This window comes from Sesamum indicum, linkage group LG9 (genome assembly GCF_000512975.1).
Source record: "Sesamum indicum cultivar Zhongzhi No. 13 linkage group LG9, S_indicum_v1.0, whole genome shotgun sequence".
Taxonomy (NCBI): Eukaryota; Viridiplantae; Streptophyta; class Magnoliopsida; order Lamiales; family Pedaliaceae; genus Sesamum; species Sesamum indicum.
This window is the reverse complement of record NC_026153.1, coordinates 8893387-8917022: the sequence shown is the minus strand read 5'-3', so window position 1 is coordinate 8917022 and position 23636 is coordinate 8893387. Positions and strand designations below refer to the sequence as shown.

The 23636-nt window shown below is 33.4% G+C and overlaps 1 protein-coding gene and 1 long non-coding RNA gene across 4 annotated transcripts; one reads left to right on the top strand and one right to left on the bottom strand.

The window, feature by feature from the left end:
• On the bottom strand, positions 529 to 4338 carry LOC105171136 (trafficking protein particle complex subunit 12). 3 transcript variants are annotated; one of them, XM_011092161.2, is made up of 2 exons: positions 3266 to 4338; positions 529 to 932 (listed from the first exon to the last, which is right to left on the bottom strand). In XM_011092161.2, exon 1 carries the CDS (start codon positions 4311 to 4313, stop codon positions 3285 to 3287), a length of 1029 nt encoding a protein of 342 aa, XP_011090463.1. In that variant the 5' UTR covers positions 4314 to 4338; the 3' UTR covers positions 529 to 932; positions 3266 to 3284. The 3 variants fall into 3 exon arrangements, with proteins under 3 accessions (XP_011090463.1, XP_011090464.1, XP_020552197.1); XM_011092162.2 differs by having other exon boundaries at positions 3284 to 4338; XM_020696538.1 differs by lacking the exon at positions 529 to 932 and adding an exon at positions 1173 to 1188 and having other exon boundaries at positions 3284 to 4338.
• On the top strand, positions 13109 to 13534 carry LOC110012569. The gene is made up of 3 exons (XR_002287760.1): positions 13109 to 13242; positions 13323 to 13400; positions 13473 to 13534. It is a non-coding gene; the product is annotated as an uncharacterized LOC110012569 (long non-coding RNA).

Here is a 23636-nt window from a genome sequence, read left to right as displayed (position 1 = left end):
AGAGTTTATCCATATTTATAATTTTACGAATTCGTTGAGGAAGTTGTGGGAAGCTGCTTACGCCTTTTAGTTTAAACCAACTTAATTTAAACAGTTCAAAAGTAAATTTTTTAAATAAAAGAATACTCATTTCATCATAAGAAGTCTAATGAGGAAGAGGCAAAAGAGATATTGACTACATCTATTTGATTATCCAATCCACAAGAACATAGGTTGATGTTGAAAATTCACATTAGTTTTCTGTTGGTAAACATTGTCAAACATGGATGCAAAAATACAACTACAACTAGGACTCTGCAAGGCACTTACAGATATTGGAAAACTTGCTAAACAATGAGAGGAAAAGACAAGTCCAGTCAGGCATGAAATCAAAGAAAAGGTATCCACTTGATCAGAAATAATAAGCTCAAAGGCAATACATTATTTGTAAGCAAATGCTATTTGTGATGAAGATTACAGTATTCAGTGCCCAAAACAGCATCCAAACTTTGCAAATAACGGCATGCATGAGGAAATACAGTTGCTACAGAAAGGAAAGTTTCATGCTGTTCATTTGCATCCTTATACATATGGGTTGTGAATTACAGAATCATAAAATATGACGATGTTGTGTAGTGAACTGCTGAGATCACGATATATGATCTAATTGTCTACCAGGAAAACTGGCAATGATTTTCCATTTAAGAAATGTATAACAAAGTACATATTACAGAAGAACATACCAAGACGACACTTCATAACCCCAAACCGACACCTTGTCTTTTACACTCTGGTCTGGCAAGATAGGTAAGGACCTGTTGTTTCATCCTATCATGTTGCCAACACTTGTCTCCAAATCAAGCCCCTTAAGAGAAAGAACCAGAACACTGTAATCTCTGAAAGATGCTATCGCGTTTTCCAGTCCAGCAACAGATGAGAACAAGCAACTCTACCTACATCATTGTCCCCCAAAAATTGTTAAATCTCGCGAACAAGAATGTATAGAATTGGAAACACCATAAAACTAATTTCAATCTGGTTGCAAAATACTGTTCTTTAATCTACAAATGTAACATATATCAACTCTCACAGGTTAACAAATTCACAACTGGTAATATACACACCAGAAACTTCTCAATAGACACGTACCTGAAGTCTCTACTACCATGGACTTCAATAGATTCAAATAAACCAGCATAGGGCATTACACTATTATCATTAATAAGAATCAATCAGAATGAAATCCACTAGGGATAATGAAGTGCTTCTTGAACATAATAGCACAAACATAAAAACCATTTTTCCAAGCTTGACCAAGTTGTACATTAAATTGACTGGGCCAGTAATGTCATATCATAAGGTCATTGAATTGGTGATTTCTATATAATTTTTTCTAGTCAATATCGACCAAACAACTGCAACAGCAAATTTCAGCTTTCAGCTTTGGGAAAAGAACAATTATATGGAGGTTGGCCATGCAACAGCCGAAATTCTGCTTAACATTGACATAAAATATAAGTCAAGCATTGAATACTTGAATTTACAACCTAGGTGGATTAAAAGTTCGACTAGGTACTGCATTACCAGTTTAGGTATCGCATTCCCAGGCTCAATGAAGTCCCTCTCTAAGCCAATGTGATTTTGCAGCTACCAATGTCCCAGCCCAAATTTCCCACTAACTGCAACATTATTTTCCTTGGCCCAAAAACTCCCATCAGCATATAAGATACACCATCACAGCTCCAGATTAGTCCTATACGTAGGAGTTAGATTCTGCTAGACTCTGGAACTCATGGGAAAGCTTTAACAGATATACAGCTGATCACTTAATGGAAAGGACTGTTTTTCAAGTGCTACTCAGTTATTCCCAGGGGTTTCTTCTTTTCTGGCTTTTGGGAAACACCATGACGCTTTCAAGATAACACAACCAATTTCCTGTGGAAAATGTTCTTGCAGTGTAATTTGAGTGAGTTGGGACTCATTGTTGGGGCTCATAAATGATACGATCAGCAGGTCAGAGCCCATATCAGTTTTGTTTGAAAGAATGGCATTGTGCACCCTGAACTTTCCCTCCCAAAACTATGTTCTATCACACATCAGAGGCAGCAAAATAACTATAAAAATGAACAGAATTGTCAAGGGTTTATCCCTCTTCTGTAGCCAGAAAAAGAACTTGAGTTTCTGCGGAAATTTTTGCCTTGCCATTTATATGCATGATAACAAGTGGTCAGAGCTGATATATATAATGCAGCCAACAGCAACTATAGAGTAATATACATTTTGTTAAAGGCATGCTACAATTGTAAATCCATATACATTCGACCCTTCAATTCATCACTCTTAGTGAAATCACCATTATAAACCTTTTATTTGGATTAACCATGAATGAGATATAGCTAAAAATATAGGGGCATTTTCTCATATACAAAACCCCTGGTGGTGATAGGTAATAGCTCTAGGAAAATTGAGAAGCCACAAACTTAGACAAACAAAGAACAGTTTGAAGAAATACGTACAAAGGCCTAAACTTCCAGGTTCTTGTATATCCTGTAGCAGTGTAGATAATGCTTATTTAACAAGCAACAGATTCATTTAGTAATTCAGGATTCCAATTGTTATATTAAATGCACCTATAATGTGCAGTATTATGACATGATGAGAAAAGGATAGTGCATGAGAAGTTCAATGCGAAAGGAAAGGAAAAAGAAAACAAAAGGCTTCAACAACTGGCAATTTTATGCACATAACCTGTGGACGAGTCAGTATTTACTGACAAATAAAAGTATTTTTATTATTAGTTTTCTTAATTGAAGCATTATGGAAGATGGCAGCCATTATTTATAACATTTTCCAACAGATGCAAAAGCATATAACTTAAATCTCCGAACTAATAACTGAAAGTAGCATAGGCATGAAAACCAATGCAATGCAGCAACAAGCATTTGCTTGTAAACCTATTTGATCCCAATAGTCATCTTGGTATTTCAGGACATTAAAACTCCCACCACAATTTCGTGCCTCAGAATTTACCAGACCATATACACTCCTTTCCTTAGTGAGTGCATTTTTATATCTTATGCAAATAAACATTTGGCTAGTGTATTTGTCCAATAAATATTCAAACTAATCCTATTATCGAAGGAGAACATGGCAAGAGAGAAAAGAGGTAGATAGGCAGCTCAAGAAATAGTTATCATCGACGACAAGAACTACTAATTTGAGCTACAAGACTTCGGTTCATGCAACAAAAAGAAAAACTGAGCATATCAATCCAGCAAACCATTACATTTTAAAACACTTGCACCTCATATCCTGGTACACGAACTATCAAAGTCATCTGGAGCCACTCTCGCAATCCAAGTGCTGAGAGTCTTCTTTATATCTGCATGGTTTACATGTGCCAACTCATACATACTGCACAAATTCACCACAATTGTCTCATTCAGCGCCACAGTCGGGACCCTCTCCAATGCACTCTCCAACACCTTAATCGAATCCGACAAATCCCGCAAATACATCAAACATAGAGCTTTATTGTTAATAGCCACTACATCCGATCCATCCCTCTCTATACACTCCTCATATTCCCTCACAGCCGAGACATAATCCTTCGCAACCAAATACTTCAATGCCTTGTTCCTACTCACCAAATTCTTCAACTCCACATTCTCACTATCACTCCCCATCACCATTTTCTCAACCACTTCAAAACTCCGCTTTGCCCCATCCAAATCACCATATTGCATTTGCACGTACCCCAATTTCGACACAAGTAAAGGATCCTCATTTTTGCTTATCTCCGCCCTCAACAAAGACAGACATACCTTGAACTCCTTCTGGCTCAAATGATGACTTATAATCGTATTGACTACAAATTCCTCACGCTTCTTCCAAAGGGTTAATGAAACTTCACTGGTTGAATCACGATTTCGGGGCAACTTCTTATCGCGGATGAAATGCAGGAGAGTATATAGGCGATCGAGGGCTAATTGGCGGTCACCTAGGGTAAAAGGCAAATGAGCGTGCAACCAACGGAGCGCGAAAGGGACCATGGATCCGGATTCGTGATTCCGGTAATGATCCGGATACGACTCGTACAAATATTGCTTGGAATCAAGATCGTCGTCTAGAGTTCGGAGCTCTTGCTGGGCGTCGGAGTAGCGGCGGAGCTTGACGAGGGAGAGGAGGTTGAAAGTGAGGTAAATTAGGTGCTCGTGGGGCTTGGAGAGGAGGGAGAGTGAGCGTGAACGCGCCACCTTGTCAACGATGGTCCGCCACGCACCGCGACAAGCGAGGTCCTGCAGGGTGGAGAGGTCGTGGCAGTAAGAGTTCATGGATGCGTAGGGGCTCGTAAGGGTGGTGGTGGTGGTGGTGGTGGTGGTGGCGGTGGCGCATCCATGGCCTAGTAAAGCTATTGCACTCCGTTAGTCGTTGAATACAAAGTATACCGCGACTCCTTTTCTGGGTGCTAAAAGATTATGTCCCCGGCGGCCCGCTTCCTTATTATTGGACCTATAATTCTATTGGGCTTATTAATTCTAAACTTGATGGGCCTTTTCAAAATAAATAGAGTATAAATAATTCAAAAAAGAATTATGAAAAATATTTTTTTAAAATTTTATTTATGCACATTTTATTAAATAAGTTTGAATTTAATTGTATAAAAATAATATATTTAAAATTCCTTACAAAAGGTTACAAGCAATTTATAAAATATCTATCATTATTTATTCACTACTTAATGAAAGAAAATTTTTGAATTAATAAAAATAATTAATATTACCTTTTTTTTACCATGCATACATAATTATTTCCCAATACTAAATACAAAAGTACTCAATTTTCTAATAACAATTAAAACTAAATATTAAACTAATAGAAGAAAAAAAACTAAAAAAGAGGAAAAAAAATAACCATATATATCACTAGACCCGTATTTAAGAGAATAAGAATTTCGATAGGAATAAGTATTCTAGATACCGATCAAAGACGTAGGAAATGAACTTGGCAATGTTCATATCATTTTTTCACTCCATTTTACATACCAATCACACCCTAATAAAGTGCTTGTTTATTCTACGATTGAGTAGGTCATTTTGAGTTTCGAGTATAAATATAATTTTTTCCATCGTTCGACCCGTTCCACATTAGTATGCTCGTTAAAAAATCACACGTTGATATATATTACAATATGTAACTTTCGATCCCACTATAATGATTCTTCATCTAATCACCAAATATGCTGGGAAAAGTATTATTTTAGTTCGTTAAGTATGCTTAATTTTAATTTTAATCCGATAACTATATCCATTTTTGTTTAGGTTCAGTAACTTACGAAATTGCTTACTTTTAGTCATCTGGCAGATATTCGAATAATTTTACCCCTATAAGTGCATATGGACTACAACTGCCTTTCAAAAGTTGCATAGGGTAAAATTGTCCGAAAATCTGCTAGAGGACTAAAAGTAAACAATTTCGTAAGTTACTGGACCTAAACAAAAATGGACATAGTTATCGGACTAAAATTAAAATTAGGCATACTTAGCGGACTAAAATAATATTTTTCCCCAAATATGCCTGTAAATATTTTTTTTCATTATTCATTGACCAGATTAGTTTTGATATTTAGCTACAATCCGTATTTGTATAATCAATTATGAAATTATGAATTCCAACAGCATAATTATTATTTTCAAAATTAATTATTTCAAAATTGATTTTTCATAATTGATTAAGCAACTCCGGACCAAACTGGATCATATACTGATAGTGGGCAGAAAATATAAAAAGAAACTGCAAGACACAAGGTTTACGTGGTTGGGAGAATTCTCTTGCATCCACGATTGCTTAAAATTGATTTCTAATAATAGTGTCTTAACAATTGCACTAAAAGATGACTACTCGTCAACCATTTATACTCCCTCTAAAGCGTGCATTATAATATCAAGGTAGGCTCCACATTTCAATAAAAAAGAGTAAATTACAACTACCTCTTCTGAAGTTTAATATAATTATGAATACCCCCACGTTGTTTGAAAAATTATGACAATATGACCTCTAAAGTCTATGCCGATATCCATGATGAATTGAAGGGATAATTACATTTATACCCCTTGATCTATTGCCTGTCTATACAAACCACCCCAATCTTTTAGATAATTATACATACACTCATCAAAATATCATTATCACTTACACAAACCACCCCTTATTTTTTTGAAAAATTACACTCGTACCCTCTAAAAATGTTAGCATCACTACAAACTACCCCTATTTTTTTAGCTATCAAGGGTAGATATGCAAAAGACATGGATGATTTGTGTAAATAAATTATAGATCGGGGTATAAATATAATTATCTCTAAATTTAATTTAGGTCTATCTCCAACACTACTTGGCCTGGGCCATAGTCATGACTAGGGCTTCAAATAATTTCGTCCTATTTTTTTTTTTCTTTCAAACTTTACAAATGGATAATATAACAAACCATGTGTCACTAATAAAATTATAATGACATTCTATCCCAAGAGCTATAGAATCAGCAAAATGGATTTGAAAAAATTGCCTTAGTTATTGCACAAAAATTATTGTTAAAGTCATGTTTGTCAGAAGAAAGTTTAAAACTTACATAAATTATATATTTCTTTCTTATCATATATATATATATATTTGTATTTTTGTGTATTTTTTTTTGCACTTAAATCATAATTAACGTGTATGCAAAAAATTAAAAATAAATAAAATTTAAATATATTTATGGTTTACAATTTGAAAATGTTTGATTGTACCGACAGTTTCTCAATAGTTGTTCCAACTTGGATTACCATTTTGATATTTAAATAAAATGTTAGTATCAAATTATCGCGATAAATAAGTTGATATAGTAATTATGTGATAATTTAACCTTCACCAAACATGACTTAGATGTTTCGATGTACGTTTGCTTTGGAGTCCACATGGCAACGGTAGAAATTGGTTTTGCTTTAAGTTTATTACAAACTCAGATTCGCAGTAAGTTGATAATCAATGTTAGGGGCCTAAATAGTATGAAAAAGAATACTAATAATTTTATTGATTTCACATTAATTTACCTCATAAATCAAAATTTTCAAGGCTTATAAATAAGCCCTTTTGGTGCCACTATCTGTTCTTGTATCATTATATTTAACATCTGAAACCAATAGACAATAGCATATAGTATTACATTGATGGGTCGAAAAATCGACATGAAAAAAATAGAAGATGTAACTAAATGCCAGGTGACGTTTTCAAAGCGTCGTAGTAGTTTGATGAAAAAGGCTAATGAAATCGCAATCTGTTGTGATGTAGATGTTGCGTTTGTTGCCTTTTCACCTTCTGGGCGAGTTAGCAAGTTTTGCAACCAAAGAAGGTTGCCTTTTTACTATAAACAAATTAAAGAATTTTTGCTAACTAGAATATTCGCACGTAATATATTTAAGTTAAATGTAAACTAATTTAAAGAGCGATTTAATTTTATGTCCTTCGCAGGATTGAGGATGTGCTCCATCGTTATGTAAATCTACCTGCGGAAAGTAGATTGAAGTAAATTGAATATTTTCTCCTTAGAATTTCTTAAGTTCTTTAATCATTAAATACTTACAATTATTCTTTTGTCTATGCTTTTTAATTTTTGCTCGTGCTTGGATTGATGAAATTCAGTCACATAAGCAATGTTCAGGTATGTCCTATTATGCAGGAGTTTATTGTAGCATACTTTGGTACAAAGAATACTTTTTTGTTAAAAAAAAAGTGTTTTATTTCATGATTTCAGTCGTGAATGATACAGAGAAAGATCAAAATCGGATGAAATCCACTTATTTTGTGTTTTTTTGTTGTAATGAATACTTTATTTTGTTATATTATCTGCATGATAGAACAAATTGGAGAAGCTGCGGCATCTTGATCACATCAAGGGTGAAACTAGCAAGTTACAGTATATGGACAAACAGTAATTCTCGCCGCTCTCTCTCTGTCTCTATTCCTCTTTCTCTGTGTGTGTGTTTGTGAGTGTGTATATGTGTGTGTTCGTTCCTGCTCGCGTATTGAATTTTTTATGTGGATTGTATTTCATATAACTGATGACGCTATTTCACCTTGAATAAATCAAAATATGACCTGCACATATATTATTACACAAGTTTGCAAGAAGACATGTCACTTTTACATAAATTTACAAGATGGAAACATAAAATGTTTAAGTTCGAGTAATTAAGGTGAAAAAGACATACTAGTATTACGTCGAAACTTTTTTAGATGTTTATGTATCTTATTTGTGCTTTGTTTTTCTTTTTTATGGCTAATGTTAGATAATATTATTTTCTCAGTTGCAACGAGCGTTACATATCAACGCAAATTATATGTTTTACTTGTTAAAAATCTTAAATTTAATTGAGTATCTATGTCTAATATCTTTGAATACGCCAAAATACCATTTTTGTGTAATTACAGTAATTTATTATAAATATTTTTAAATTTATTTAGATTTAGTTCTAAATGCGTTATTGTCATCATTAAACTAGTTATAACAGATCATTTACACATAATATATTCTTCATTTTTCTCTTCTAAATGTAGGAATAATAGAAATTATTTTTTTCTTGATGCAATAAGTTTTACACATAAAATCAAATAATTTAGGAATTTAATCCAACTTGATATATACCTTAATATGTTCCCTTCTTAACCCGTTATCACTTATCATTACACTTTCAAGATGCAACAAATATATTTGAATATTTTCTTTTGCTGAATAATGATCAGATTGTCATACTTTCATCCTAAAAAGATACATCAGGGAAAAGTATTATATTAGTCCGTTAAGTATGTCTAATTTTAATTTTAGTCCGATAACTATGTCCATTTTTGTTTAGGTCCAGTAACTTATGAAATTGCTTACTTTTAGTCATCTGGAAGATTTTCGGACAATTTTACCCCTATGCAACTTTTGAAAGGCAGTTTTAGTTCATATGCACTCATAGGGGTAAAATTGTCCGAAAATCTGTCAGAGGACTAAAAGTAAGCAATTTCGTAAGTTACGGACCTAAACAAAAATGGACATAGTTATCGGACTAAAATTAAAATTTGACATACTTAGCGGACTAAAATAATATTTTTCCCAGATACATCATAGTGGCGAAGATTTAGTGTTTTAGTCAATTATCATTGATAAAACCATTATTATGAATGATTGTCCATTCATATTACTCTTTACTACCCAATTTTATGTGAAGGAAAATGCTCCCACTTTTCATTTTATACATAAAAATTCATTGTACTTATACGCATATATTTAAATACTCAAGATCTTTTTTATCTCATTTGGGGTTTTGTCATAAATTGCCGTATCGTCTATGAGCACTTAAGGTTGTAGAAATGTAATACAAATACAAGGTAGTCTTGAAAATTGCCATTATTTTCTTTTCCACCTACCTAAATAGGGTACTTTAGAGTTAGTGATGAATCAAAAAAGTTTAATTGATACAAAGATAATTGTAATTTGATTGAAAATGTATATATAAATAGGGAAAAGTATTATTTTAATCCGCTAAGTATGCCTAATTTTAATTTTAGTGCGATAACTATGTCCATTTTTGTTTAGGTCCAATAACTTAGGAAATTGCTTACTTTTAGTCCTCTGACAGATTTTCGGTCAATTTTACCTCTATGCAACTTTTGAAATGCAGTTTTAGTCCATATGCACTCATAGGGGTAAAATTGTCCGAAAATCTGCCAAAGGACTAAAAGTAAGCAATTTCGTAAGTTATGGACCTAAACAAAAATGGACATACTTATCGGACTAAAATTAAAATTAAGCATACTTAGCGGACTAAAATAATACTTTTCCCATATAAATATAATACAATGCATGTATGCTTGTACATCACTTTTCAAGAAAACGTCCCTTTGCCCTTCGGTTAACTTTTCTCCTTGCTTATCTTTTCTTGCAAGAATTCATTGCAACACAATATGACCATTTCAACATAAAAACATTGCCATCTAAGTTCTTTTTTTGGTTAACTTACCATCTCAACTTTGCGATATTTGCATTTTGCCATATATGATCATTTGTCAATTGATTTTTTTGTCCAAAAATATCATATGCACTAAAATGTGATATTGAAGGGTAATGTATGGGTAAAATATCACATGAGTGAATTATGTGACGTTTTTTCCAACAAAAAAATTAATCGAAAAATGATCATATATGGCAAATTTGCAAAATTGAGATGAAAATTGGCACAAAAAAATAGTTGATAAAATATAAAAACGAGCCTAGTTTGGGTGGCGCGATGTAATGTACCCTAAATAAATTTCCACCACTGCACACTTAGAAACTCTTCAAACAACATTACTTTTTATGCTTGATATTCCTATGGTTATATAAGAGGTCAAAATCAGAATGTCTATTCCATGGAATCTTATGGCCATCATGTATTTGTTCTTCTTTAAACATAAAGAAATCAAAATTTACATGAAAAATTATACTTTTATTTATTTAAGTGATACAAACTTAAAAGAGCCTTACATTCTATTTTTTCTCTTCATAAAAGTTTTATTTACTATTTAACTCATAGTTATCTTGTTCTCCTACTTATGTATTAGAATTTTTTAATAGAATAAAATTCTAAAGAATCTTTGCCCCTAAAATATTAGAATATTATGTGACATCTTCATTTGCTTAATTTTAATTAGGAAAAAGTATTATTTTAGTCCGCTAAGTATGTCTAATTTTAATCTTAGTCTGATAACTATGTCTATTTTTGTTTAGGTCCAATAACTTACGAAATTACTTACTTTTAGTACTCTAGTAGATTTTCGGACAATTTTACCCCTATGAGTGCATATGGACTAAAACTGCTTTTCAAAAGTTGCATAGGGGTAAAATTGTCCGAAAATCTGCCAGAGGACTAAAAGTAAGCAATTTCGTAAGTTACTGGACCTAAACAAAAATGAACATAGTTATCAGACTAAAATTAAAATTAGGCATACTTAGCGGACTAAAATAATACTTTTCCCTTTTAATTAGTACCTAACTCATATAGTTATCCATTTCTTGTACTTAACTTGTTGAGTTATAATGTTTTGATTTGTTGTTTAATTAAAATATTATATTTCTATTCTTTGATATAAAGTTGATTAGTAGTTGACGATAATAATTCAATTGTGATGCATATCGAATTCTATTACTATGTTGGGCTTCTGGGATGTATCGATACAAGAATTGAGGTACGTATACCTTTTTATTAACTAATTCTTTAAATGATATTATTAACTTTTCATTGACGAAAATTCTTATCCTTTTCATAATTTAGTTAGTTTGTTTCTTTTTATCATATTCTATCAGAATCTTGAATTACAAATTAAAAAGAGTAGTCTCGAGCTACAGATTTTGGAAGCAGATCTCCGGTAATGTTATAAAGATAGTTTAGTCGCGCTTATATATGTTCCAAACTCTTACATTGGTAGTTGTGCATTTACCTCTGGATTTCTTCTCAATGTGCAGGGATTATGAAGTAGATCCAGAGCAAGAGCCTTCCTTGCATCAATTATCTTGGTGTGAGAGAAACATAAATCACTCTCTAGAGAGAGTCATAGCCAGAAAAGTTAGTCCTGAATTTTATATAGGGAAAAGTATTATTTTAGTCCGTTAAGTATGCTTAATTTTAATTTTAGTCCGATAACTATGTCCATTTTTGCTTAGGTCCAGTAACTTACGAAATTGCTTACTTTTAGTCATCTGACAGATTTTCGGACAATTTTACCCCTATGCAACTTTTGAAAGGCAGTTTTAGTCCATATGCACTCATAGGGATAAAATTGTCCGAAAATCTGCTAGAGGACTAAAAGTAAGCAATTTCGTAAGTTACTGAACCTAAACAAAAATGAACATAGTTATAGGACTAAAATTAAAATTAGGCATACTTAGCGGACTAAAATAATACTTTTCCCTATAATATATTTAGAGAAAAAGATTAATCTTGATCTATTGTCAATCTTAACAAGCTCTAATCACATTTTTTTTTTTTGTTATTTAGAGTGTATTATTTGGTAATTTGTCAGCACCATGCATGCAATCAAGCTTCCAAGTAAGGGTAACATGTTTATATTGGAAATTTGCTTAATATAGTTATTTATGATATATTGATGTACATGGAATTTAATTAGACGGATTTGGTGGAGCTGGAGAATCAAGAGGACATCCCATTCTCCTCTAACTTCAATGAGAATGATTTCACTTCAACTACACAGAACGCCCCCCAACAAATTTTGATGCAACTTGATCCTTGGATAAGCCCATACAGGTAAATTTTATTATTATTATTATTATTATTAGGATTAAAGGCAATTTCCGTCCCCTAACTTCAAGTCATTCTCGTTTTCGTCCCCTAAATTACTAGGGTTCCATTTTGGTCTCGTTAAACTGAAAAAATCTCAATTTTGGTACAAATTTGGTCGGAAAGTTGAGCCACTCGCCGGAAAAAGTCACATGCCAGGCATGTGACTTTTTTAAATTGGAGTTTGCATTGTGATTGGCCATCCTAAAAGGCTTAAAAGCAATTTTCGTCCCCTAACTTCAGGTCATTCTCATTCAGTCCCCTAACTTCAGGCCATGTTTTCACCACATACCAATCACAATGCAAGTCTCAATTTAAAAAGTCACATGCCTGGCATGTGACTTTTTCCGGCGAGCGACTCAACTTTCCGATCAAATTTGTACCAAAATTGAGATTTTTTCAATTTTACGGGACCAAAATGAAACCTTAATAACTTAGGGGACTAAAACGAGAATGACCTGAAATTATGGGACGAAAATTGCCGTTAACCCGTCTTCTTCTTCTTCTTCTTCTTCTTGTTATTATTATTATATTGAACATTCAACTCGATTTTTTCCTTCTATTTTACATCAAGGGTTTAAGATCAAATATAAAAGTGAAAATATTATATTACCTTCGTGTTAATACAATGACATAGGCATGCTGGTTGAGTCCAAATCTATAATATATAATATACTAATTCGGACACTTTTCTGCATAGTGTCGGAGTTCGAGAGACCATATTTCAAGACTTACTCAATCACGCAAAATGTCCGCCGCATTCAAATCCAGGACCATCAAATACATCCAATCTTTCACTCTCATCAAATTTATGCAACTTTTCAACCCCACATTCTCCAGCCATCCTCGAGTCAGGAATGATGGTATCATCAGATGCTCAACTACCCTCATTCCAAATTCCAGAACAGGTATTAATACTAACTACGTTATGAAGTTGCAAGCATTTATTTTTAATTATTGTTAACAAAGAATTGATAGTTTATTACAGCAACCATTGGTGGTGGATCAAGCCTTCCTCAACATCCCCGAACAAAATAATTCTAATTCATGGAACAATTTCTCCTCGGTATGGATGTGTTGTTGTTAAGGATGATATTGAAGACGTGATACCTAACAACGAGCTCAAAATTTTTTATAGGTAACTATTTCAAATGCAATTCACAACTCCAGTCGGAGCTTATCCGCCATCCAACCTCCAAGGTAAACTTAAATGATTTTAATATAACATTCCTATCTTAACTCGAGAGATAATTAGATGTAAGGTTCTCTTCTGGTAAACATTTTTACGGCTTAAAGACAATTTTCGTCCCCTAATTTTAGGTTATTCTCGTTTTAGTCCCCTAAGTTACTAGAGTTCCATTTTGGTATCGTAAAACTGAAAAAATCTCAATTTTGGTCGGAAAGTTGAGTCACTCGTCGAAAAAAGTCACATGCCAAGCATGTGACTTTTTAAATTGAGGCTTGCATTGTGATTAGCTGAAAAAGATGATGTGGTGAAGACATGACCTGAAGTTAGGGGACTAAAACGAGAATGGCCTGAAGTTAGGGGATGAAAATTGCCTTTAAGCCTTTTAGGATGGCCAATCGCAATGCAAGCCCCAATTTAAAAAAGTCACATGCCTGGCATGTGACTTTTTTCGGCGAGTGACTTACTTTCCAACCAAATTTGTACCAAAATTGAGATTTTTTCAGTTTTACAGGACCAAAATGGAACCCTAGTAACTTTGGGGACTAAAACGAGAATGGCCTGAAGTTAGGGGACGAAAATTGCCTTTAATCCTATTTTTACTAATGTTTTGTCATAATGCTATTTGCCTTATTTGAAATGATGGCAACTATTTCATTTTAACGTATATATAATTTTTTAATCTTTCTTGTTTTTCTAATAGATTCACGTCTACTACGATGGCTACAAGTAATACTGCCGGTGTGAAAATAGCTCACCATGACAAGATAGATACTACCTTGCAGTATGCAAAATTCAACATCGGCAAAGAGATAGACCAAGTCAACATCTTGGGCAACGACAATTCTAATGAAGAAGATCCTTACAAATTTAGTTGCAAAAAGATGCGTACAAGTGAACAATCAGAGGCTCCACATCAAGTCCAGTCACAAAAAGAAGTATGCCAAGATACATTATTTGGTAATTCGAGACAAGAGGTAAATTTAGTTTTGCTAACATTTACCGTTTCTTTTTTGCCATTCACGAAGGCCTCTTAAATTAGTTGATGACCTATTTCTGGAAAATGAGAAAACCAACAATAAAAACTTTTGTTATAGACAATAAGAGCCCGTTTGGTTGTGTTTTTATTTTCATTTTCAGTTTCTAATAATTGTATTTGAGTAAAAATGCTTTCTTGGTTTCTGTACGAAAACTGATAATATGTTTGGATTAGTTATTTCCAAATATAGGTATATAGCTGTGAGAATTAAGAATATAGGTATATGTATTTTTGATGTGACAGAAATTAATTATGAGGGTTGACCAAAATGGTTGGGAGAGTAAGCAATTTTATTTGATTTGAAATAAGAAAAGACATGCTGACAATATAAGACAAGTATGACCAATCCATGTGACCTATAATTTCAAAAAATTCAAGATTAAAATAGGAATGCATTCTCAATGAAAATAACTTGACTAAACAAAATTCCAACTACCCAAATAGTGAACAGTGAAAATAATCTCATTGAAAACACAACCAAACGAGCTCTAAGTGTCTATTAGCAAATACTGCCCTTGCGAGAAAGCGTGTTTCTTATTAGTCTCTTCACTTTATGTTGATATTTTGTATTATGTTCCTGATTTCTTTGTCACATATACAGGACACTTTTGGAGACAACATATTTTGGACATCAAAGATTCAAAAGAGCAATTTATGGGAGTGGGACGACTTGCTTCTTGACGAAAACTTTAACTTGGGAGATTTTTCTAAGTAACAAGGAAAAAGATGAAGATCTTATTTTTGTTTTTTCATCATTATAGTTTAAAGACAACTCTCTAAAGTCAACTTTATGTAATAGAGATTGCAATATACTTTTCATTTTTGCTTGAAGAATACACATATCCAACTTTATTAATCTGATATGTGTGATACTATAAAATGGTATCATGGCATATAGCCAGCACAATTTTATTTTATCGCGAGCCAATGAAAGTTCAAATTAATGGTATGGATATGTTCGTCTTGAGGAGAGGATTTCAATGGTATAAGCCATGGTCGGAAATTCTTTCAGACGACGACTGAATCATAGAAAGAAGATTCGGAAAGAAATATATAGTATATATAATATATATACGATATATATAATGTATATATAAATAAATATAAATAAAAATATATTTAAATTATTTAAAATTTGGATCGTTTATTTTTTACATTCAAATATCAATGGTTGTTATAAAAAGGGTATAACGGTCAATTTAGCAAAAATTTAACGCCGTTAGAATTCATCTAACGGAATGGGAGAATATGCAACAATTTGAGAAATATAGGGGTTTTTTTGCCTATTCTTTTAACACAGGAGGTTTTTAGCTAAATTTTGAAAACACAGGGGGTTTTATGCAATTTTCCCTCATATTTATGTTAAATATCTCAAAGACAAGAGTAGTTAAATATCTTCATATTATTTTCTTGATTTGTGTGAGTTATGAAGTTCGAAATGTAAAACAATTAATCTTTAATTGGACAATAATCTCATTTTAAATGTTGTAGTAAAAATTTATCACCATAGTAATATTTTTTTAATTGATAAGAATTCTTTTTATCATTTATTTATAACTATTTGATATTGGATATACACTTCTTCACATAAGTAATTTTCTCATTCAATTAATATTTTCTGGTCAAGATATTATTAATTTATTTTATTATAAATCCTAATATTTTTATTCTGTTGCCCTTAGTTTTAGATATTGGAAAAAGCTCAGGTAGAAGTACATTTTACTTATAATAATCATTCTAAAACAATATAAAACACCACAAATTATTAGTCTTAGGCCTCGTTACTTTTCTATATGAGTATAACGGGTGTATATTAGAATTCATATTGACTTATGTAGGAAAAAGTATTATTTTAATCCGCTAAGTATGTCTAATTTTAATTTTAATCCGATAACTATGTCCATTTTTGTTTAGGTCCAGTAACTTAGAAAATTGCTTACTTTTAGTCATCTGACAGATTTTCAGACAATTTTACCCCTATGAGTGCATATGGACTAAACTGCCTTTTAAAATATACATTAGAGTTTTACAAGTTTAGTTTACATTGTCTTCATTTTAACAACAAAACTAACACTAACACAAAAAGAACACTGCTAACACCAATCCAAAAACTGACATTGCTAGCAAATGTTTATTCTTTGATGTTAACACCAATAGATCCACCAGTCTGCAAGTTTGACACTAATTCCCCACCATCGTTCGAATCGCACTGTTCATCGAAGCCACAAAAAAAATTCTTTGCCATTGTGTACTTCAGCATAAAATTTTAGAGGAAACACAATAGGTGCCCATGTAGCTCTTCCGTGCTCCAACCAACGAAAAAATCTACAAACTTGATATCTGCAACAATAATGTAATTTACCTTTCTAAGGATTTGTTTGTGACTCGACTACTCTAATTTTGGCCTTCAAATTGCACCCACATAAAGCCGTAGTTGGAAATCTCAGATCTAGTGATTGTGTATTTTGTCTTGATTTGCTTTTTCAAAATGAGGAAGATGACCTTGACATTTTCTCTGTTTTTGGAGAAAAAACCGTGAGAAACAAGTGGAAGAAGGAGAAATTGCAATAATAGATGAGCAAGGTGCTGCACTTTTATTTGGGGAAAAACACAGAGGGGTAATTTGCTCTTTATCACTAACACAGGGGGGTATTTTGCATTTAACCTCTTTCATTTGATGAAGGAGGGGCATAATTATCAAAATACAACATAAATATGGCCCCCCAACCGCAACATTGGCGCGTGCGCCACACCTTAGACTCACAGGAGTCTAATTGCTACAATTAATTTTTCAGAGGGAGGTAATTTGGTATTTTTTTTATATCACAGGGGGTATCATGCACATTACTCATATCATAGGGGGGTCCACTGTATTTTTCCCTATATATATATGTACATATATTTTTCGTTGGTACAATAAAATCGGTGCTTGAATCTTTAGGGTTTCTTTCACTTTCTTGTGAAGAGAATCACTTTGGAATATCACCCGGTATGCTTAGTTTCTTGAATTTTATGAAGTGGAGTAGATTATAATTAGGAAAAATAGCAAAATTGGTCCCAAGTATAGGGGGTGGCATAATTGGGATTGTAACTACAGGACTGTCAATTTTAGTCCTGTAAGTATTGATTTTTTGGCAATGACCAAAATTGCCCAAAAACGCGGAGGAGAGATTTGGGGCTTAGGGTTCCAACGTCCACATGCGCAACTTAAACACCTAGGAGCTTGCGTGACCAATGACGTGGCTTAAGCGGGAAAAATATGCCCTCTTCCCGCTTTTTTCACCCTCTGTAAGAAAAGCTCTCTCTCTCTCTCTCTTTCATTTTGCTGCTGCAAATGAAGTTGCAGGTGAAGGAAAACAGCAAAAATGTCTTCTTTATCATCGGACAATTACTCCACCACTGTGGTAAACTGCTTTTGTGGCATTAGGGCTCCATTGAGAACCTCTTAGACCAATGACAATTCCGGAAGAAGGTTTTATTCTTGCGCAAATTATAAGGTAAGAATTGAAGTTTAAGTTAAAATTTTATAGATGTTTGCTTAATTTTTGTTCGATTGCAGAGTCGAGTATGTCGATTTTTTACATGGGATGACCCACCTATGTGTGCTAAAGATTTGTGTGTCATACCCGGTTTGCGTCGCAAGCTTCAAGTAATGGAAATCGAAGCAAAACTGTTGAAGAAGAAGCTATTTTGGCTTAAAGTTTGCTTGGTGGCATCATGATTTGTGTTGGTTGGGTTTTGGATGGGTAAACGGATGGTGGCCTTTGGATGAAACGTTCTAGATTGCTAGATTGGTAGGGACTTATATTATGTTCTTAGATATGGGTAAACATAAGATGGAGGAAATGTAATGGTATTTTGTGGTTTTGATAATAAAATTAAAACCCTCAAATTTAAAGCTTTTGTGAATTCTGTTAATGAATTTTAATAATGAAACTAAAAGCCTGAAATTGAAGTTATTAATTAATTTAGTAATATAATAAAAATGAAAATGAATTTTCAGCCATTTCTGCACCATTTTCAACAATATAATGAATTTTCAGCAATATAATGAAATATGAAAACATTCATTTCTGCACCCTTTTCAACATGTTAATGAGAAACATTCATTTCATACAAGCATCAATTTACAACCTGTGTTCACAAAAAACATGAACATCCATTTAAAACATTTCTTCAACAACAACCTGTCCACAAAAACCCCTAATTCATAAGATATGCAATAACAACTGATTCCTCAAGTTTCTCAAGTATGTTGAGATTATAGACAAAAAATGTTTCAATCAATATAGAAAAGTTCTTAAACAAAAGTTGAATTCCTCCCATCTTTCTTCTTGTCCTTGTCTCCATTGTCCTTTGATTGTGATAACACATTATTCAATCTTGACAACGTAACATACTTTTTGCCATCCTTTTCCAAAAATGTGCATGTTTACAGAAGAGATTTGATCTTTGGATGTAAAAACTGTTTTGGAAAAACCTCCCGTCTCCCTCTTCATCTTGGTGGGGCTCTAAAATTAACTTTTGCTACTGCTGGCTGCAGATGAGTTGGTGAAGGAGGCCTAGAGCTTTGAGCTGCATCTTATTGCTGGGATGTGGAAGACTTGTATGATGGCTTCTATGGTTGCTTGTGTTCAACTTTTTGTTTATACCGGGTTGGCTTGAATGGTTTGGGTATTGGTTTTGTTGAAGATGGGTTCTCATGTATTACCTATAAGGAGAATGAAATAAACCAAATAAGTGAATGATAAACAAAATTCTTGAAATTACTTGAGAATTACTTACTGAAGCTGCAGTTTGTTGGCTTGTATAATGGACTGCAGTACTTGAAACTGTTGTTCCTTCATGCCCTGAAAAAATAGTCATTATCAAGTATTAGAAGATGTATAATTAAAATGTAATGAATGGGTACTGAAGTTTCTTACCATAGACTTGTTCTCCTCAAATGCATTAGGTTTAGTTATCTCGTCAGTTGAAATTTGTTCTTGCATCCCGTGCAAAAACTTATTAAGTAATAATGAATGGCAACTTAAAAAATCGAATACGTACTGATGTTTCTTACCATAGATTTGTCTTCCTCAAACGCATCAGTTTTAGTCAGAGTGTCCTTGTCACCTGCCTCCTTTTCAACCTGTAACAAAAAAGTTTCATAGATAAGTATGAAATTAACTCACCAAAATCAGATTTAGATACTTAGTCTTACCCTCATTTTTTTTGCTTGCATGAGCCTCTTTTTCTTTGATTTCTTCTATCACTTGACTAAATACGTCAGGAACTTGTGTATCTTCTTGCAGGTTTTTTAATGGACATCTTCGGGCATTGTGTTTCTCCTCACCGCATTTGCTGCACTTGACAGTCTTCTGCACCCTTTTCAACCTGTTATGTGGCTTCCCTCTACCCTTTTTTTTCTGCTTTGTCACTATCTCTTTAGGTTCCCTCCTTCTAGATTTTGGAGGCCTACCAGCCCCCCTACCAAAGTTTGATGGCAAAGGAGAGATGAATTGTGTAGCAGTCCACAATTCTCTACCAACCATAGGCATAATTGCAGTCTTATAAACATTCTTATAAGATGCCACCCTATAGCACTCAGTCACATACTTAATAGGATCATCACCTTTACACAATATGGCACTACAAGCATGTTTACATGGGATTCCATTCAAATCCCATTTCTTGCAAGAACAGCTTTTGTTGTCCAAATCTGTTGAATGTTATGAACCATTAAAACAGTTTAGTTGATAATGGGATGAGTCAGTCTTTATGGGAATGCAATCGCGGACTTCTCAACATTTTTCTCAATAATTTTCACAATCCTAGGATATATAACACCAGTCCATTCCAGGTTTGCCCTATCCCTGTTCTCCTGCAATCTTCTCATTAAATACTCTCTTATCAATTCAAGCATAGTGACAACAGGTTTCTCCCTAGCCTCCAAAATGTTCGAGTTAAATGTTTCACCACAATTATTCAATAAAACATCACACTTAATATCAGTTTTGAAATGTGATATACTCCACTATGTAGGGGGTTTATCATCAAACCATGCTGCAGCAGTTTTATCAAGTACTGACATTTGTTTCATACACAATCTGAATTCATTAAGGGTAGTAGCCCTTGCAGCCTTCCACAAACAGTTCTTAAATGACAAATCCCTAAAGCGTGCATTCTTTAAGTTAGAATATAGATGCTTACACAAAACCTATGATCTAAAGCAGGAAACACTTTCTCAAATGCTTGAACTAACCCCTTTTGCTTATCAGATATGAAACACCACTAATCATCTCTAACCACCCCCAAATCATATTTCAGAAGTCTTAAGAACACTCCCAAGTCACCCTCATTTCTTTTCCAACAACAGCATATGCAATAGGATAAATATTGTAATTTGGATCAATGCCTACTCCTGTTAATAGAACACCCCCAAAAGAACCTTTCAAATAACACCCATCAACCCTACCACCTGTCTGTACCCCCATTAAACCCATTTTTCAAGGCACCAAAACACACATAAAATTTATCGAATTTCTTATCAATATCCACTGTGGTGCCCGGGTTACTTTTCAGCAATTCATTGGTATAATCTTGCATCATTGAATATTGTACCTCAGGAGCACCCTCTATTGATTTTAGTGCCTTTCTTTTGACTCTATTCGCATGATCTCGTGATACGTTGATTCTTAAATTCTAAATGACATCAACCCTAAAACCTTTGAGATTTCTTTTTGGATCACTTCTGAATTTTTGAATGCACTATTCTGCAAGCCTCTTTGACTTTAAATTTTTAACATGATAGTCCCTTCCACAAGTGTGATTGAAATTATATTCTCTTATCTGAAATGTGCATTCATCAGTCACTTTGTGTGCATTTATCCTCCACTGACAATCTTCCTTAGCACATCTAGCATACATTCTGTTCTTATCATTCTTGGTGATTTTCAAATGTCTCCTTATTTTTATTGCATGACTGTGAATGGCATTTCTAAATTAAGTTTTAGTGCTGAAGATCATACCTAATTCAAAGGTAGGATCATATTATTCCACAGGATTGAAAACAATATTTGGGTCTCTTGTTTCATCATCATCAGACCCCTTCTCACTCTGAAAGTCACCCTCACTCCCAAACATGTCTTTCTCACCCTCTTCATTGCTACCCTTGTCATGATCTTTATTTTTTTTTCATTCTTTTCTTTCATATTAGTTTCTTCTACCTCTCTTTCTATTTGTTTTTCCAGAGCCTCTTCATCAATGTACTCTCCTGTTTTTTGTGTATTCATCTTATCATTTCTCAAATCATAGTCACTATCTTCAAAGGATTCAGATTCTTTCAAATTTTCACCCTCTTCAGTCGACCCACCCTCCTGAGGTTGTGTACTACATTCACCAACCTGACTGCCCATAATATTTCCATCAACTTCAACATATATATTGATTTCTTTTTCAGGAGCTATACCAATACACACATCAAACAAAACATCATCACTACTTACTTCGTAAGACACATCTCCAAGCTTCGTGAAATATGTCCCATTACCAAAATAACCCACCTCACTAGCCATTTCATTCAAGTTTGAAATAGACATTTCATACACATCTTTATAATCAAATTTGTACATTACATTCCCCCAAAAATGATGTAATGGTTGCTAACAACTATCATTATTATCTGAAAGAAAAAAAAAGGAACAAAAATAAACAAACACAAAACAGAACCAGTTAAAAATTTAATCACAAAAAAAATTATAAAAAATCATACAAAAAAGAAAACAAAATAGATACATTTATACATAATTCCAGAAAAAAACAACAACTACAAGGATTAAAGAAAACAAAATGAATACATTTACACGCACATGGGCCAAATAAAATATTCAGCAGACAGACAAAAAAAAACAAAAAAGATCATCCACTGTTGCTTTCAAGACAATAACAACACAATGGAACCATAGTGTTAGAGATCTCGAAACAAAAACACAAGGGACCACTTTCATTTTTTGGGACCACAAAAAACCCTATATTTAACGCTAAAAGTTAGATTCTTTCAAAACATACAAAACTTACCATACGAAGGTAGAGGAAAGTCGTTAAACTCAGGATCCCGAAGTGGCATTGCTTCAATTGGGTTTCTTCCTCCTCAATCGACGATCAATTGTAGATTCGAGTTGAAAGAAGGATTTTTAGGGTTCTTTGGAATTAGGTGAATGTACTGCGATTTGGGGGAGATTTTTATAGCTCTCTTTTTTTACTCGTCCGTTTTTTACAATTTTGCCACGTCATTATTTTTTCCCGCGTTTCAAGCCACGCGTGCTACTAACTGTGTAACTTTTGCCCAGATGGCCTCTTTTTCCTGCCTAAGCCACGTCATTGGCCATACAAGCTCCTAGGTGTTTAAGTTGCGTACGTAGACGTCGGAACCCTAAGCCCCAAATTTCTCTGCCGCGTTTTTGAGCAATTTTGGTTGGAAGGACCAAAATTACCAAAAAAATCAGTACTTACAAGATTAAAATTGTCAGTCCTGTAGTTACGGTCCCAATTATGCCACCCCCATACTTACTGGACCAATTTTGCAATTTTGCCTTATAATTAAAGAAATAGGACACTTATAAAATTAAGGGACGAATAGCATCTATCCTTGTGATATTGAAAATGAGCATATTACCCATCTATGAAAAAGATATGAGTTTACAAATACAATTTAAATAAAATAAAATAAAATAAAAAAATCACCAACTGACATGTGTGTTGTGGCTCTATATTAATCAGATTAAAATAATTACTAACTAATCCTTCATCTTAATTACAGTAATTATGAGTTTGAAAATAATAAAAAAAAAACACACTATTTTATGCCAGGATGGGTAGTTGGGGATTTCTAGAAAGCCCGTTTTATGAAATTTTGGAGCAATAGGGTTACGACTGCTTTATTTATCACCAAATAGAGATGAATACTATATGTTAGCGACAGAAAATTTTTTAACGTTGGATCAGGATATTAGAAAAAAAACAGATTATTCCAACTCGATACTGTCAAGAATTCCTCACTATTGCATGGGATGAAATTCTTCACACGTGTGGAAAGG